Raw genomic sequence first — 17,734 nt, forward strand, 5'->3', positions numbered from 1 at the left:
CCGGGAGGGGCTGTCCTCCGGCGGAAGTCGACGCCACGCCCTCCCCAGCGCGTCCTTTTTCACTATCGGCGAGTGGGGTGTCTGGGTCCTAGGGCACCTATTTCTACAGGTTCCCAACGCCCGGAGGGGCAGAGAGCGATCCGGATGGGACGCAGCCAGCCACTGTACGGCCTGTAATCCACTCTTACCCCCCAGCTACAGGTAACCTCCCTCCTCTAGGCCACTGAGGGCCTCCAGTTCTCCACTTTCAACGTTCAGGTGTTTTCCTCTTTCCAGACTCGTGCACACTGCTACACCTTGGACACTTAGGGGCTTCTGGACTCGGAAAATAAGCCGTTGGTGAACGAAAAATAAGTCACTACCTCTATCTATGCCCAAACATGAAGATTATTTACTGTGCCAAAGATGATGATTTCCTTCAAATCACTGATTCGTTGTTAGTCTTTTGGGGGTGCGAGGCAGGACCGTGCATGGGATTCCTTTGAAGATCTGATGAGAACCATGACTCTCCCAAGAAAAATGCACGACAATTTTACAAACATACTTCGTAAGGTTCAGACCCAGAAGCCAGGGTAAGAACTCCCTTAAATGTTTTGCTTGGTAGGAAGGATAAAGGGAGATGTGGAGAGTAGGAGAGACAAAAGCAAGAAGCAAATACTACCAGTAGAAAATGGCCCAAATACTTTCAGGTATGTGATGTTTGTATAAGTAAAATGATGAGCGATTGTCTTAGTTTACAGAAATCCATGTGCCACAATTTCTAGAGGTATCTTGGATCTTTCTAATCCTTCCCTGGTAAAATGGGGGATGTCAGCAAGAGTTTGAGGATATCTAAGTTGTAAAATAGACATGAGAACATCACCAATAAGCTGGACTCCAGACAGCTCTGTCTAGGATTTTATTAGACTGCTTTTTTTTTCCCCCAATATACCTGTATTGGAAGATTGAGACAAAAAGGCACAAACTCACATTAAATAAACAAGGTAATCTAATCAGGTCTACAAAGTGTATTTTGTAAAAGAAGTAGCACTAGGAACCAACCAAAATAAGTCAGGGAGTCCCAGCAGGGACTGTAAGAGAATTGGGGAAGATATACACGTGCCCACAATACTGACCCTGTCCCCTACGCCTCTCCGTGAGAAGCCCAGAGCCCAGCACCCCTCATCCCCCAGAGGCACCGCTGCTTCCAACTGGGACTGCAGCCCTGGAAATCCGATGGAAGCAGCTGGTCTGAAGGGGCATGGCACATCCTCAAAGACTACCCTTGGAGCTAAGCCTTGCATCCTAAGCCCCTCTGAGTGCTAGTCAGTTTGGGCAGGGTAAGTAAGAAGGGAAGGGAGGTACTTAAAAGGTATCATTGCCCAGCAGCGACACTCTCCACGGGGACAGAATAGACCAGGCTCATCCCTCCTTACGCTGATGTGGACTGGAGCCCCAGATCCAGCTGACCTCTGAATCAGCTCACATGGATGCTGAACTGGGGCAACAGGTGGAGGCAGGTGGAGCTAGAGAAAAGGCCCACAAAGAGCAAGCCCCGCTGCTCCCCAAGTTGGAGTGATATGTATGAATCTCAGAGAAGAACTGAAGGAAGAAGACCAACATCTGCTGACCCTCAAACCACGTAAACAATCGTCTGCTTCCATTATCACTGCTTGTTTCTCCCAGGCTAACGCACATCTGGACTTCACTTAGTTGATGAATGAAAGAAGGGAAAGCTTTAAGCACAAATATAATTACAGCTATTACAGAACTTGTAGGAAAACATGTACATTTTTCTCCAGTAGGAATGCCACTTCAACTTGCCCTGTCAAATGCGACCAGCAGTTGGGCTGCTAATAACCAAATGAATTGCCCCAGATCCATTACTATAGACCCCACAAGGTCCGGAGACTAAAAGGAAGGTGTGTTGGGGTATCTTGTGGTCCCAGAGGGGACTCAGTGAAGGCAGGAGCTAACCACGCTGAACCTGTCCCCCCTGCCTTGCCCCAGGGGGGCCACAGGGAAGCAGCCATCAGGAAGTCCCAGACGTGACACTCCCTTATTGCACTTAGAAATCAGTAAGGCAAAACAAACTGACAAAAACCTAAGGACAGATCATCCCATTCTGCTTCTTGCTCCCCTAACAGAGATTTGGTCTCTCGTTAGCTTGAGTCACTGCACACTTGGCCAACAAACTTCACGAGGCTCGGGAGATGTCAAGTGACACCACGGCTATCTCAGATTCTCCCACTGGGAAGGCGTACTCCAGCGCTGCCAAGTCACAGGCGACTAGGAAGCCCTCAGCAGCCTCTGCTCCCCCGCAGGCCTGGGCTTTCACACCAGCCAACTTTGGTAGAATTCGCCACTGCGATCACTCCTGGCTCTTGATTGTCCAGGGCAGAACTCTGCATGGGGGCAGGACAAGCTGAGATCTTGATCCTTTCCGGCCACTGGAGAGGAGGGGGGAACGTGTTCTGGGAAAAAGCTTTTTGCATGCTTGTTTTGTGCAGCATGAAAAGATCAAGACCCCTTGTGTCCTGACCAGCCTCAGACAGAGGACAGGAATCTAAGAAAGCACAGAGAGGAGGGGGTTATTGCTGAGTGGCAGCACCAGCCCAAAAGGGAAGAAGAGTGTGGACACAGAGCTCCTGGGGATGGTGGGAGCTGGGGGGTGGGCACACTATTAGGTATATATGGGGCAGACTCAATTCTAAGGGCCACGTGGGACAGTCCCCTCCAGGAGAGTTGACCCGGGCATATTACAGGCTCTGCAGAGATTCAGACAGAGTAGGCAACAGGAGGGCCAAGGAGCCATAGGTATTTCTAAGACGAGTGACCAGCGATGCGATGACTGGAGCAGGGGTTATCTGTTGTTTAATTTTCAAAACAGACTGGCTGGGCCTTGGGTACTTCCATGGTGCCTAGAGCACTCTTAACAGTGGGTTCCTAGGAGCAGAGATCAGAATTACGAAGCCACACTGATGTTCTGGGCAACTGGGGGGGAAACAAATCTATTTCTGCCTCATCCCCTCTCCCCCTGTGAGCACTCAAAATTGCGAAGACCTGCCCAGGAAGCCAAACACTTCAGTTTATCCCAAGGTTGAAAACAAAGTAAATCGTTTAAATCACCACATCACAAAAGGTAGCTATTTTCAAAGACTAAAAATGTCACTTGGAAATAAAGGGGGGTGGGCAGGGCACACAGAAATGGGTCAAGAACACAATGGTTGAAGAGGGAGGCGCTGTAAATACAGCCGCCTACAACGCCACACATCTCAGAGGGGCAGGTTCCCGCTCACACGGGCTGCATAATACCAGACGGTCTATTTGTTCACAACAGTAAAGGGCATCTAGAATTAGCTACGGTAAGGGGTCAGAGTTGCCTGAAGAATGGGCACAGAAGGCTGCGTCCGGAGATGGCCTGTCACTCGGGAGCGTGGAGCTGCTGGGCCTTCCTGTTGACCACTGGCTTGCAAAACTGGAAGAGAAAGAAAACAGAAACACTAAATCATGGACGGGGGAATTTCAAAAGGAGGAAGTATGCCAGGCAGAGCGGGGCGGGGTGAGGGGCGGGGGTGGGGGGTGAAGAGGGAGGGGACTGAGGTCCCAGCGGGGACAAGAAGCTGGCGTCGCCACCACCCGTCCTGTCCTACCCTCTCATCTCCCGGAAGGTCTCCTCAAGCGTGCGGGGCAGGAAACAAGCAGAGGTTCGTGGCACAGCGGCTGAGTCCTGGGCCCCCCAGTGCTAGGCAGCCAGGTTTTATTGGATAACATTATTTTTTCTCAGAGCCAGATGGGGAGCAGGGCCAGGCCTTTCGTTCCGTGCCTAAGCCCCTCTGAGCTGCTGGAGTAAGAGCAAGTCTAGAGGCTCTGGGAGCTGACAGAAGGAAGGATCTTGGGAAGGGATGACCATGTGCAACAAGGGACATCCCAACCTGGTCCTACGGCCTGGGCAGAAATACTCTCCCAGTACCTGAAAGGTGCTGTCTCCGATGGGGACAGTCTGGGATCAGAGGGTACAGAGAGGAAGGAAATGAAGCACCAGACCCAGCGAGGACCACTAGGAAAAGCTGTCTGGGCAGCGAATATTCCAAGGGCTGGGCAGGGAACGGCTCTGGTCCAGGGGGTAAAGGGGCAACCAGAAGCCCAGCTTCCACTTGAAATGGCTCCCCTCACGGGAGGAAGAGTAATTAGGTGCAGATAAGCTCTGATTCTCATCCGCTGCCCCCTTCCAGCCCCACATCCCACCCCCTGCCCGTCTCTAGTGGGTTTGTATCCAATCCCATGGATCCCTGAAATGTCTTGAAAGCCATCATCTCCTTCAGTGGAAGCCCGAGAGCTCTCTGGCACCACAACCATCATTACAACTAGAGGGCAGGATGAGGAAAGAGGCGAGGACCCAGACTGATGACTGATTTTGGCGTCTGTGATGCACTCAGTGAGAAACTTGGTACATACGGTGCAGGAGGGGGGAGTGGCTTTAGTCATCCGCCGTCATGCCTTTCACTGGGTCCTTTTGTCTCATCTGCAACAGAAAAGAGGAGAAATGCAAGGTGTTTGCTGCTGCTGGAACTCCACCACAGGCACAAATTCCTCCTCCTCAAGCCTGCCAGCGGATAGGGTAGAGCATGTATTTTGCGCACAAAGCAAATCGGAAGAATTGAATTCTGCGTACACAGGGCCAATGCCACACGATTTATAGCTCTGTCACTGCTCCCACCGGCCATGATCTCTAGTTCTCTCCCCTGCGTCTCAGTGTTGGGGTTTAGTTCTTAAGCTCCTCTCTTTCTTTCATTAATTCAACAAATATTTATGAAGCATCTTTTTTTTGGCAAGGCACGGTTCCCAGCCTGAAGATTCAGCCATGAACCAAAACAGACCAAGTTTCTCCTCAGGGAGCTTACATTCTGGGACAAAGTAAGGGGAAGACAGAGAAACTAGTCCACGTCAGATGGGGCTGCAGGTTGCTGGGATGGAGAATGGCTCAGGGGAGGTGCTGTTTTATGAGCTGCCTGGGGAAGGCCTCTCTGATAAGTGACGTCTAAGCAGAGACCTGAAGGAAATGAGGCAGGAAATCCTGTGGGTATTCAGGGGCGGCGGTGGGGGGGTGGGGGTGAGGGCGCAGCAGGAAACATTTCAGGCAGAGGGAACAGCAATTCCCTTTCCTGGGCTCTGCTTAGAGGCTTCACCTGGGACTTGCCTGTTTCCAGGGCGGGTGTGTGTTTATGTGTGTGTGTGTGTGTGTGTGTGTGTGTGTGTGTGTGTGCACGCAGGTTCCATCCCCGGTTGGGGAGGACCCCACATGCTGTGTGACATGGCCAAAAAAAAAAAAGAGGTTTTGGCCAGTCTGCCCAGTCAGCCAAGTGGGCACAGGGATGGAGAGTGCAGGTGGCAGAGCTCAGCTTGGCAGAAGTGCGAGGCTGCTAGAGAACAGAACAGGGTCTTCTCTGGGAGCACTGAGTGGTCCCTGTCCCCTGCACCTTTCAACAGCAGTGGACACAACTTCTTGTTGGGAACACCGTGCTGGTGATTGCTCTCAAATCCTTTCCAACTTGAAAACAGTTTCTAATTGCAGGATGTCTATAACATGTCTATTATAACTTCCCATTAGACATGTCCTCACTGTCCATGAATTTTCTGTGCCAGGTATCAGCCTTTACTCATTCAACAACTTTTGAGCCCCTCAGAGCATAGGCGCTGGAATCAGACTGCCTGGATCACATTCTGGCTTCATCACTAAATTGTGACCTTGAACAAGTTACTTCACTGCTCTCTAAGCCTCAATTTCTGTAATAATAAAAATAGAGATAATAATAGACACTACATATGTCATGGGGTTGTAATGAAGATTAAGCTATTCAGGGAGAGTACTTAGCACAGAGGAGTGCTTGGAACGCTGTACATGTTATCAGTCCTGTTATGTCTTTGTTCTAAATAGCATAGCGAACACGCCATGTGTGCACATAACACTCAAGAAGCTGCACGTTTAAGCTACAGCCTCCTCAGTTGTGCTTTATTCACTAGACTTCAGCCACATTATTCAGAGACTCTATCTCATCAGTAGTAGCTTTCCACTGGGAAACACCTTTGAATATACTTCCTGCCACATTTCAAACCCATGACCATTGTTTACCGCCCCCCTAACTATTATAAATCACTGAGCCCACGTGGAACCTGAACATGAGAAAAACATCCTCCCGGTCCTCCCCAGAGTTTCCCATAGTCACTCCCTACTGATAATGATTACTGTGATTATATCTAAGCTCGCAGCTTGGTCTTTCAGGTTAGAGTTTTCTCAAAATCCTTTTCTTTCCTTGGCTGTGCTGAGCTGCTTGTGGGATCTTAGTTCCTTGACCAGGGACTGAACCCAAAGCCACAGCAGTGACAGTTCTTAGCTCCCTCTTGGAATGCCTCTTCCCTGTAGATTTTGCTCAAAACTCACTTTCCTGAATGGTAGCTTTAAATTGATATTGCTCCTATAACTTTGGTTATCCATAGTAATTAATAAAGTACTTTATAAGAGCTTAACAAACTCAAGATTTTTCTTGAGTCAAATTTTTTAAAAGACGGAAAGTTACCCTTGTGGTGTGAGGTCGGAATTGGAAGTATTTGTGTGAACGTAATAGATCAGAGAGAGATAGAAATAGCTACAGATGTTAAAATCCCTCCACGCCATCCTACGAGGAGGTCTGGGCTCAGCAGCACCCCAAGAGTGATGACCACACCCAGGTAAATAAAGGTAACTTCACCCGGACTGGACAAGAAGGACAGGCAGAATACAAGGAAAAGAACACCGAGCCTGTGACCTTTTGGTCTGAAATACAGACGCTGGATCTAATCACGCAGAAGCACTGGACTAACCCCAACTGAAACACCGTCTACAAAATGACTAGCCTATCACCTCCACGAATGTCAAGGTCATGGAACTCCCAGAAAACAGAGGCTGCGCCAGACTGAGACTAGGAGGGTGCGCTGGTGGACGCTGTCTTACCCTTTCCTTCGTATTCTTGTCATTTTCATTAAGTTTGAAACTCTTTCAGAAAACAACAACAAAAAAAGAAAGTCCTTCAAAATAATTACAAAACCCCCTACCCCACCCCCCAAACCAAAAATGGGAACTTCCCTGGTGGTGCAGTGACTAGGACTCCATGCAGGGGACCTGGGTTCGATCCTTGGTCAGGGAGCTAGATCCCACATGCCACAACTAAAGATCTGGAGTGCCCACAACTTAAGACCCAGCGCAGCCAGCCAAATAAATAAATGTGAAAGAAGACAGAAATGCACTCATTACATGGCTGCTCACTAATGACCATTCATGTACATTTTCAATAATCAAAGAGGCTAAGATTTAGTATTATGGGAGCAAAGCTTTTGGGTTTCAAGCAGATACCTATAGACCCTGAGAGCTCACTGCCTGGCTTGCATTTACTAACGCAAAGCCAGGTCCTGTTCTCCTATTGCTTGAAATAAGATGCAACTTCCTATCAGGAAACACAATAGCTTCCTTTACTCTCAAAGACAAGGTCCCCCCACAGAGGGTGCACCGAAATAAAAATGCATTATTTCATTCTTACAATGAAATGTTCTAAGAATGCTTATTTCTTGTTTTCAGGGGCCTAAAATGAGAGATTTTATCTAACGTTTATAGTGTTCCTCGGATCAAGCCATCACCGGCTATCTATGCACATACAGTCAAGGAACACAAAAACAGAAGCTCCGGTCCTGAATGATTTCTTTTTAGCAGGGCTTTGCTCTAGGCAATGAGGCCAGGGGCTGGAAGAAAGGGACTTTCATTCCTCTACTTATTTTTATTTATTTATTTGGTCGTCTTCTTCTTTTTTAAAAAATATTTTTCTGCATCTTTTGAAAACTGCTTTTCCTATAAGTATGAAATACACCTTTGACTTAAAGGAACTTGTAAAAGTATCAGTGTCAATTTCCTGGGTGTGATATCATATTATCATTTTGCAAGACGTAGTCACTGGGAGAAGCAGATCTCCTCTCTGTATTATTTCTTACCCCTGCATGTGAATCTCACAATCATCTCAAAATAAAAAATTCAGTAAAAAAAATTAAGCTAGAAGGAAATCTAAAAAAGAGGGGATATATGTACATACAGCCGATTCACTCTGCTGTACAGCAGAAACTAACACAACACTGTGAAGCAATTATACTCCAACAAAAATTAAGTAAAAAATTAAGCCAGTAAAAAAAAAATCATATATGACACTGAATAGTAACCACAAACCTGTTCTGAAAGCACAAGGCAAATGCGGAACTGAACTTCTTTAGAAGCCTACTCTATAAACAGGTTCAGCCTTTTGGGGGAGAAATCTGGCAATAAGTAACAAGAATGTTAAATCCTCTAATTCTACTTGTAGGAATTTATTCTAAGTAAATAATCCTAATTACCCAAACAATGGAGTGCATAGAAATTTCTCATCATGGCATTATTTATAAACAATGAAAACCTGCAAACAACATGAAGGAAAATCCAACACGGGCCAGAGAGTACAGAGCAAGATGCAGCTACGTGAGAAACGTGTATGTGGAGGGACTTTTCTCCTGGTTTGAATGCTGTTACAGTGTTTAGAGAAGAGTGAGAGGACCACCCAGGCTCGTGAAGCACCATCAGAACCAAGTGTGTAAGAATTCTTAAAACGTTTATAGTGGTTGTTTTTAAATAGAGTACAAGTGATTTTTTTCTATTTTTTTACTTTCCTAAAAACTGTTTAATGCTTATACATTACCTTAATATCAAAAAATTTAAATATTTATAAAGAAAATAAAGCTGCTCCCCTATTTCAAGATGCTGGTCAATATTCCAGGTGGTCTGCTCTGGGGTCAATCGCTGCTGGGCAGGGCGGAGGGAATTAAGACTCCAAGGACAGCATCAGCTTCAGAAGACAGGGATCCCTCGGCCTCAGAAGAACTCGCTCTGCCCTCTGCAGGCACTACGGGAATCTCAGATACAATCTTCCACAGCCCAGCACAAGAACCAGGCACTGAGTGTTTTAATCTGAAGACCCTTGTCTATCACAATCCCAAACAGGGAACTCTGGGATGTAGTATCGTGCCAGGCACTTCACTGCACAGGGATGTTTAGGTAATTGATAGGTAATAGGTCCAGTGTTTAAGACTTAAAATCTAGAAGTAATGGTGAATCATCAGTCAAAAAGCCAGAGGATGGAGCAAGGGCCCTCTTCATCCATACTAAAGTGATGAGAAAGAGACAGGCACATTCAGACTCAAGCAAATGGAAAAGGAGATTGTCTACAGAGACGCTCAGAGACAAGCCCGCCAAGTGAGCCCACAGAGCAAAGAGTGCCACGAAGCCTCTGAGCTCCATCCCAAAGTACAAAGTCCAGAAGGGATGGGCTGGAGGGATCAGAGGAGCCAAAGAGCTAGAGAAGAAGACCCACGGGGGAAGACGAGGACGAAAATGCTGCAGGATCTTCAATCATGTGTTCGTTGCTGTTTTTCAGCAAATGTTCTAGAGAGTCCTGTAAACAGGGAAACAAGCTGTTTTGTTGGTTTTTTTTTTTACAATTTTTAAAATGAGTCCTCTTCTCCCTATCTCATTATCTCGAGTTAATGACCAAGGTCCAGCAGGTACCTGCTCTCTGAACTGGAAGGTATCCTTAACTTCTCTGCAAAGAATACCCATGGCACAGGTAGCCGAGAGGATGTCGTGACAGTGCGTGTCAGATGTCAGCTCCCCACACGTGACAGGCACATGGGAAGACCTCATAAACGTCAGCTTCTATTAATAATAAAGTACGTTACTGTGTGGGAATTCCCTGGCAGTCCAGTGGTCAGGACTTGGTACTCTCATGCCGTGGCCCTGGGTTCAATCCCTGGACAGGGAACTAAGATCCCATAAGCCACAGAAAAGCAACTTATTGCAAATCAACTATATACTTCAATTAAAAAATATGGATAGATAGATATGTTTATGACTGCCATGTTCATAAGACAGGGAGTTCCCCATTACAGGAGGTGCTCAAGCACAAGCTAAGGGGAAAGGGCAGAGAAAACTCGAGCACTGGCCACATAATTAGACTAAATGACCTTTAAGGTACTTTCTTCCACTTTTGAGATTATGCGTTTCTTAAGAACAGGACAGGAGAGGAGGGAGGGGAGAGAGGGAGAGCCACTGCTCCCCCACAGGCACACATTTCCTGACATTTTTGTTTTTAGGGCAAAGGCCTAATCTCTTGATCCCTTGTTTCTCAAATCCTTGAGCCTCATCCAAGAATGGCGGGTTCACCTCCCAGAGGACAAGAGTTATGGCAGGGGTGACTGTGGCCTTATAGTGACCTCTTGTAACTCACAAAAAACCCACTCACACCAGACTGCTATGCCTTGGTTTAAAGAATAACAGTCATAATTTCTATCACAAACTTGCAGTTAATCATGGCAGGCTGGATCCAGTGCAAGTATTTACTGCTATTTCTCCTCCAAAGCTTAGCATGATGACAGTAAAGGAATTAAAAAAAAAGAAAGAAAAAAAGATGGAAAGATGGAAAACTACAAAGAAAACAAGAACAGAGGAGGAGACAACAGCAGGTAAGAGATGGAAACAGCATTCTGGAAGACCAAAGGAGGACGGAGGAGCGGTGACCAATCTGCAGAGCAGCAGGAGCTGCGGGTGAGGAGGGCAGCCGGGAGGGAGCGGACCCACTACTGCCGCAGGTTCTCCAGAAGCTTGGCAACCGGCAGCACCAGGTGCCTCTATGTGGAGGGAGTGCGGCTGGGGTGAGAAACGGGTGACTTCTTTGCAAGTGGAAATAAAGAAGAGTTTGGCTCTGGCGTGTCCTGTGTTTACTCCCCTGGTTCTCAGTCTGCCCCCAGGACCTTTCCCTAGATCAGCTCCCAAGATGCTGGCCTTGACCAGCCCCATGAAAAAAAGGCTGGGGTGTCCTCTTGAAGCAAAATGAGCAGCCCAAGAAAAACAGACTCAGGAGCCTGAAGTGGGAAGTCCCAGTGAAACCATCTGACTACCTACCCTTCAGTAAGCCGAGCCACTGATTCAGAACTTGGGTGAACTCCGAGAGATGGTGAGGGACAGGGAGGCCTGGCGTGTTGCAGTCCTTGGGGTGGCAAAGAGTTGGACACAACCGAGCAACTGAACAATAACAACAATTGATTCAGAGAGCTTCATCCACTTTTTGGAGCTTCACTCTTCACTGTGAATGGACAGCCCAGGACCCCCAGTCATTGGAGGGAAGCCCCTAAGAGGAAACACAAAGTCCAACGGGAAGAGGAGCTCAGGGGAAACAATGTTCAGGGGGAAGAGAGACCTCAAAACCAAACGCAAGAACCAAACCCCATGCTTCAGAAAAGGAAACTGATGCCAAGAACAGAACAAGAAGTGCTTAAGAATGTCTTAAATTCAATAGAGGAGACAAAAGTTAACATCAGAAAACCTCTCCTAGAAAGCACACAAAAAAGGAGACAAAAAATAAGAAAATTAGAAGGTCGATTCATGATGTCCAACTTCTAACAACAACAATAGAAAATTCCAGAAAGAGAACAAAGGGGACAGAAGGGAGAAAATCATGAAACAGGGGACACAGAAACATTTTCCAGAACTGAAGAGATCTTCAGATTAAAGTGTCTATCGAGTGGGAGCAAAATGAATGAGAATGAACCAGCCTCAACTACTGATATTGTGGCAACCAGCCCAACCACGCACCCGCGTGAGACTCAAAGACACAATTTAATGATACAGACACAAAACTAAGCTAACAACGAGGGGTGCGTTTACTAACTTCCTAAGAAAACCAGAATTATCCACGGAAGAAATGAAAACCAGAGGAGAGGACAGGGTTCAGATATATCTGTATGTGTATGGCTGAGTCCCTTCACTGTTCACCTGAAGTTACCACAGTATGCATTAACTGGCTGCACCCCAATACTAGAGAAGGAAATGGCAACCCACTCCAGTATTTTTGCCTGGAAAATTCCATAGACAGGAGAGGCTGGTGGGATACAGTCCATGCAGTTGCAGAGTTGGACATGACTGAGCTAATGTATGTATACCCCAACACAAAAAATTCAAAAAAAAAAGGATTGCAAGGGGCTACTTCTGGGGCCGCAACCTTGGGGATAGGGCAGAAGAAGCTAGCGTCTTCCTCCTAAGTGTGGGATACTACCTGAGTTCAAACCTATGAAAATACTTGTGGGGTGACGGTACTGACTGCGGCGACTGTTGCACGAACGTCTGTTTATCTGCAAACTCCGCAAGATGTACACATTAAATAGGTGCAGCTCTCTGTATGTCAGACCTCAGTGAAGTGGCTTTTTTTATAAATGGAAAAAAAAAACCTCTGAAAATAAAACTTTGATAGAAGTATTTTTAGAAAGAGGAAAACTAAGAAAGGAGAGCCACACGTGAGCCAGAAGTACAGTCAGCACAAAGGCTCCAGGCCGCTGCGAACGGGGCCAGAACACGCCCCCAGTGGTTTTGCTTGCTTTCCCACCACCAACTATTTAAAAAAGTCCAGTTCCAAGGAGGGATTTCTGCATCTGCAGTTATCTTGGACAATACAGATCATCCAAACTTTTGGCACAATTATCCACAGAATGGAGAAACAAAGACGAGGCCTAGGGACTGAAGAAGAACTCTGAGGACGAGTGCCCGCGAGCTGTGGACCTGAGGGAGGCAGCTCAGCAGATCCCCTGGACAGCCTGCCCAGAATTCGACCCCAAGAGTCTTATACTCTTTAGATCCCAAGAGTTTTTAAACGTTGGCTGTTGGCCAACGTTTCCATGACCCTGGGGTATGCTGGCCTGCTTGGCAGCAACAGGCAACTGGCGCTGCAGACTAAAACCTCAGAGGCTCTGTCCCTGTTCCTCCATTTGGTAACTTGTTTCTTTTTTTTTTGGTCAGAACTCAGGTGACCACAAGATTCAAGGCTTCTCTCTTACACTGTTAGAATCGCCAGAGCTCTGGACATTAAAACCTACCGCTTCCTGAAGATCTTTAGCAGAAGCAGGACTTGTGTCCAAAATCCTACCACTTCCCTGGAACTGCAGCTGAATGAATAACTTAAACATCTGCCTTCAACAGGAACTCACTCAGCAAACCGCTGCAACCAGTGAGTCAGCCCGGAAGTGTCATCCTGGAGGGTAGAATCCATTCCCCACGGGGCTCCCCCTCCAAGGAAGAGCACGTGGGCCCACTTTCCACCAAGACCAGCACAGCACAGCGGGAGCACCAGTGTAGTGGGGGGCACCTTGGACCTGGGCCTGCATCTCACCTGAGAGCCCGCTGGAGAGCCAGGCACGGCTGTGCAAAGCTCTGCCTGCCACACACCAGACTCCATGACAACCCTGCCAGGGCAAGGAGGGAGAGATGGATGGCAGTTCGTATGAAACAGAGCTTCCTGCCTTATTTTCAGCCCCAAGAGGCAGGAAGGAGACCCCGATGGCATGTAGAGGGAGGAGAAGCGGCCGAGTGACTGAGTGCTACGGCTCCTCCTCCCTTGACTGTGTCACCTGCAGGCTGTGTGACCCTGGGCCCGGCCTTGAACTCTCAGCGCCTCTACCTCCTCACCTGAGTGTGGGGAAACAGCGGCACCCCCTCACAGGGGTTGTGAGAACCACAGGAGATGGGCCGAGACCTGGAGAAGCCCTCCAAATGATGCCTCACACTGGTGGGCGCCTGAGTGCTATTTACTAACAGTCTCCTCAGAGGGAGTCTTGCAGGCAAGCAGCCCCAAATTCCTCAAAGGAGGCAAGAGGGGTGCTAGGTCTTCAGGCTCCCATGGAGCAGCAGATAGCTCTCCTTCTGGGAACCATGCCAAGCCAGAAAGAAAAAAAAGAGGCGGGGGCAAAGGCTCCAAACTCTAAAACAGCTCCAACGCCGTTAAAAAGGGGTTGTGGTGTGCGCTCCGCCGCTGTCCTCTGTGGGCTACGTGCGCGCTATTCGTGGACCAGCCCAGCCTGCCTCCGCCTCCCGGGGCCACCTCCGCCTCTGCAGCCCAGCACGGTTCCCCCACCCGGCTCTGGAGGACCGTTGCGGCAACTGTATTACTCACTTGGCATTCAGCACAGCCCGCCATATCTGTCTCTCTGGATATGCCAAGACCTCGACTAGACTGCAAGTTCAAGAGCACAGGCTGCTTTCTTCCTTGTAGTTCCCATATCGCCTGGCATTAGACCTTACCCACAGTGGACGCTGACATGTTCCTAGAACCACAGGACGGTGCCCTCAGTGAGCTGCCCCGGCACGACAGTCTCCTAGCGGACAGCCCCGGAGTCTCCTCGGGCCTCCCACGTACCTCATCCAGCTGTCTCTTCGTCTCGTCTTCCATCCTTCGAATGTCGTCCATCGTCAGGTCGACCCACTTGTCCAGCCAACAGAACAGCTGCCGGTGGAAGTTTGTAAACAGACGCCTCTCTTGCTATAAAAAGGAGGGACCCAAGTTAGAACTGGAAGGTGGGGGCCGCTGCGGCAGCCCTCTTGCCCACGCCCTCCACGCCAGCACCCACAGTGTACTGGGAAGGTTGGGGGAGGAGTTGTAGGTACCCCACTGGCTGATCTGGATTGGTCCTCCAATCCCTCAGGTCAGTGACCCTTGCCTCCACATTTCTGATGGGTACGGCCTCAAGTCAGACAAGCCCCCGAGGAGAGAGTGGTGCCTAGCTTGCCCCAAGGCTCTGTGCCCAAGACAGGCAATCCATGAGCCAAGATCCCAAAATGACTGTGCCAAGTTCCTCCTTGTCTCTGGAGCCTCAAGACCAGGTTAAAACTGGCCAGCAGCAGGGGGAGTCCCTGGCAGCCCAGTGGTCAGGATTCTGTGCTTCAACTGCCAAGGGCTTGGGTTCGATCCATGGTCAGGGAACTAAGATCATGCGTGCTGCGTGGCATGGCCAAAAATAAGTAAATGAAACTGGCCAACAGCTATGAAATGTTGCTGAATTTTACCAGACTCTCACACATCAGAGAGAAGACTACAGAGACTTCTTAGGTGCCACTGGGGCAAGTTACTCAGTTTTCCTGGGTCTCCCATTTACACATGTTATTACTTTTGTCTGATATTCTGTTAAAAAAAAAAAAAAGGAAAAAAAAAGCCTTAGATTTGTCTAGTTCAGTAATTCAGGGTACTAGAGAATTTGGTCCACAGTACTTTTTGCCTTTTGATGTCAAGCAAAGATCCTGAGTTTTATTTGCCATTTAATCGTAACAAGCCCCCTCCTGTTTCCTTCTTTTGCCTCAGTCTCCTTCCCATTTGCATGTGGTACCCCTGGATGAACAGCGTTAAACTCTAAGAGTCTGGTGCAAGGGGAAGTGGGGGTCTGGGAAATCAGACCTATATATCCTGATGCTGGCCACTCTAGGATACAAGCCACATGGGTTGTATGATCTTCTCTTGGACAAAACACCCCCCACCAACACACTGGAAGGCCTCCCACCCTGGTCACTTACCTTATGTATAAAGTTTTCCACTTTGTTCTGCAGGCCCCACCACTTGAACTTGACAGTAACCAGTTTGTATGCACACATGTATGGGCAGTCTTTCTGATTTACAAGTTCTTGCTGTATTAGAAACACACCCACAGGCAGACAGGTAACTTAAGAGCTGACCTCTGGCTCTCCCTTTGCGCCCCCCACCCCCTCCCAGTTCCCCACCTCCAGGAGGGAGGCCCAACCACACTGGCCCCAGCACCCCCTGGTGGTAAGAGTGTGAATTGCACCTTCCAATTGGGGCCCAAGGGTCCTCGGCCTGTTTTGATAGACTTATATTTTGCTGGGTCCTCTTCTGCCTTGTAATCCTGTCAGAAGTTGGGGGTGGGGGAGGGGGGTGGGCAGGGAAGAGAGAGGGAGAGAGAAAGAGATCAGATTTTCCACCACAGTACAGTTCATACCATTCTTGATGCTTTTGGCGCAAAGAAAACATGGGAAAGTCTATAAACAAGATATAGAACTGTTTACATTTGCCTCTGAGGAGAGCTCTCTGTGATTTTGTCTGCCAGGGCTTGTTTTCAGTTTTACCAGACTGTGTGAGCAGGCTTGGATTTCCACTGTTTAAGATGGGGATTTGAAACCTGGAGTGAACATCCAGAGCACCAGGGAAGGTGTTTTCAAAATACAGTTGACCCTTGAGCAATGCAGGGTAATTTTATTTTATTTTATTTTATTTTTTAGGGTAATTTTAAAGAACAGGTAATTCTAAAACAGCAGCTGGAGCTGAGAACAATCAGCCAGTCATTTCTGAAATCTTCCAGTCCCACCTCTCTCTGGCTTGTTCTGTTTTGTTTTTAAACTGCCTTGTTTTAATAAAATCACTACTGGAAATGTTCGATGTATTGACTTTATCCTCTTGTGTACTGCTGTCAATCTCCCTTCACTGATTTAAAATGCAGTCAATGCTGTGTGTTAATTAACAGTAACAAAAGTTTACTCTTGGGCTGTTTCTCTGCATTAACTAATGTGGGCAAGGGAAAACCTAAACTCCTTATAGCATCTGCTTATCAAAATAACAAAGATATACAATCACATGCATTCACATACAGTGGTGAAGCACCTTCCAAAGTGAAGGAGATTACCTATTAAACCTTCCCTACCTCTGCTTCTCTCCACTCACAGGAAACAACCAGAATCGACAAAACACTCAAAGGGCCATCCTCTCGGCTAGTGTTTCTGTCTGAGAACTATCTGGGGATGTTCCGTTTGAGGTATATAGATGCACACTTAGGATCTATTCACGTTGCTATGTATGTTATACTTCAATGAAAAGTTTTTGTTTTTTTGTTTTTGTTTTAAATCCACTAATCTTTTGAGGATAGGAGTGGGGATATTAAGCCAAGAAGCATAAGAGTGTATATCTGGGCCACTATTTGCCTGGTGGTATCCCCAAGTCAAGATAAGGTGATTCGTAACACTCATTTAGAAAATAAAATACTCAAGAGAGAGCTTCCCTTTGACTCAGGTTGGTATGATTCCTTGGTTTCTCTGACATAAGTGACTTCTGCATCTCAAAGGCCACCCATACAGCTGAATACTTCCTACCTTGCTAAGTACTTGGCTTCGATCTGCAATGTCTATATAAATGACTTCCACATGTTTCCACGCCTCAGGCTCCAGTTTATGCACCTGCAGGAACAAGGATGACCACTCATTATGTACAATTTTATAGCTACCACACCCTTTACCCAGAATGGACATCTAACAGCAGCTGTTCCCATAGCCATAGTCATGAGATTCCCACCAGTCCATACAAAACTATCCAAAGGAGTGGGAGGGTGAATGAATTTTAAGTGGACATACATTTGAGAACTAATGCTCTGATTTTTCAAGCTAAATATGACTGCAGCAGCCCAAGACACTCTCCAGGCTCCCCTAGCACCTTCTTTATTTCCGTGTGTTCCCCCTTTGTAAAGATTGCATATTCCTCTTGTGAGGATCCTGCCTGCTTAGCCATATACTGCTTATTTTGATGCTCTTAAAAATTATTAATAACTAACTTGGAACTTCCCTGTGGGCCAGTGGTTAAGACTTTGCCTTGCAATCTGGGGAGCTAATATCCCTCATACCTTATGGCCAAAAAGCCAGAACATAAAAAAACAACAGAAGCAATACTGTAACAAATTCAAGGAAGACTTTAAAAATGGTCCACATTAAAAAAAAAAAAAAAAAGGTCCACATTAAAAAAAAGTAAAAGATCTTAAAAAAAAGATAAAAATTAACTAACTCAAAGAGGTGGTATGAGTTACAAAATTCTGATACAAGTTCAAACGTACAAAA

The 17,734-nt window shown here is 47.3% G+C and overlaps 1 protein-coding gene and 1 long non-coding RNA gene across 2 annotated transcripts in view; one reads left to right on the forward strand and one right to left on the reverse strand.

Moving 5' to 3' along the window:
* The first annotated feature begins 66 nt into the window (after nucleotides 1-66).
* Nucleotides 67-992, forward strand: LOC113877322. The gene is made up of 2 exons (XR_003506730.1): nucleotides 67-201; nucleotides 277-992. It is a non-coding gene; the product is annotated as an uncharacterized LOC113877322 (long non-coding RNA).
* PITPNA (phosphatidylinositol transfer protein alpha) overlaps nucleotides 884-17,734 on the reverse strand; it is a 35,885-nt gene continuing 19,034 nt past the window's right edge. Inside the window, exons 7-12 of the mRNA XM_027517362.1 lie at nucleotides 17,000-17,083; nucleotides 15,685-15,762; nucleotides 15,416-15,526; nucleotides 14,268-14,390; nucleotides 4,438-4,504; nucleotides 884-3,457 (exon numbers count right to left, since the gene is read on the reverse strand). Of these exons, the coding sequence (XP_027373163.1) occupies nucleotides 4,460-4,504; nucleotides 14,268-14,390; nucleotides 15,416-15,526; nucleotides 15,685-15,762; nucleotides 17,000-17,083 (441 nt within the window). The 3' untranslated portion in view covers nucleotides 884-3,457; nucleotides 4,438-4,459. The remainder of the gene's footprint in view (nucleotides 3,458-4,437; nucleotides 4,505-14,267; nucleotides 14,391-15,415; nucleotides 15,527-15,684; nucleotides 15,763-16,999; nucleotides 17,084-17,734) is intronic.

The sequence above is a fragment of the Bos indicus x Bos taurus genome, chromosome 19 (genome assembly GCF_003369695.1).
Source record: "Bos indicus x Bos taurus breed Angus x Brahman F1 hybrid chromosome 19, Bos_hybrid_MaternalHap_v2.0, whole genome shotgun sequence".
Classification (NCBI taxonomy): domain Eukaryota; kingdom Metazoa; phylum Chordata; class Mammalia; order Artiodactyla; family Bovidae; genus Bos; species Bos indicus x Bos taurus.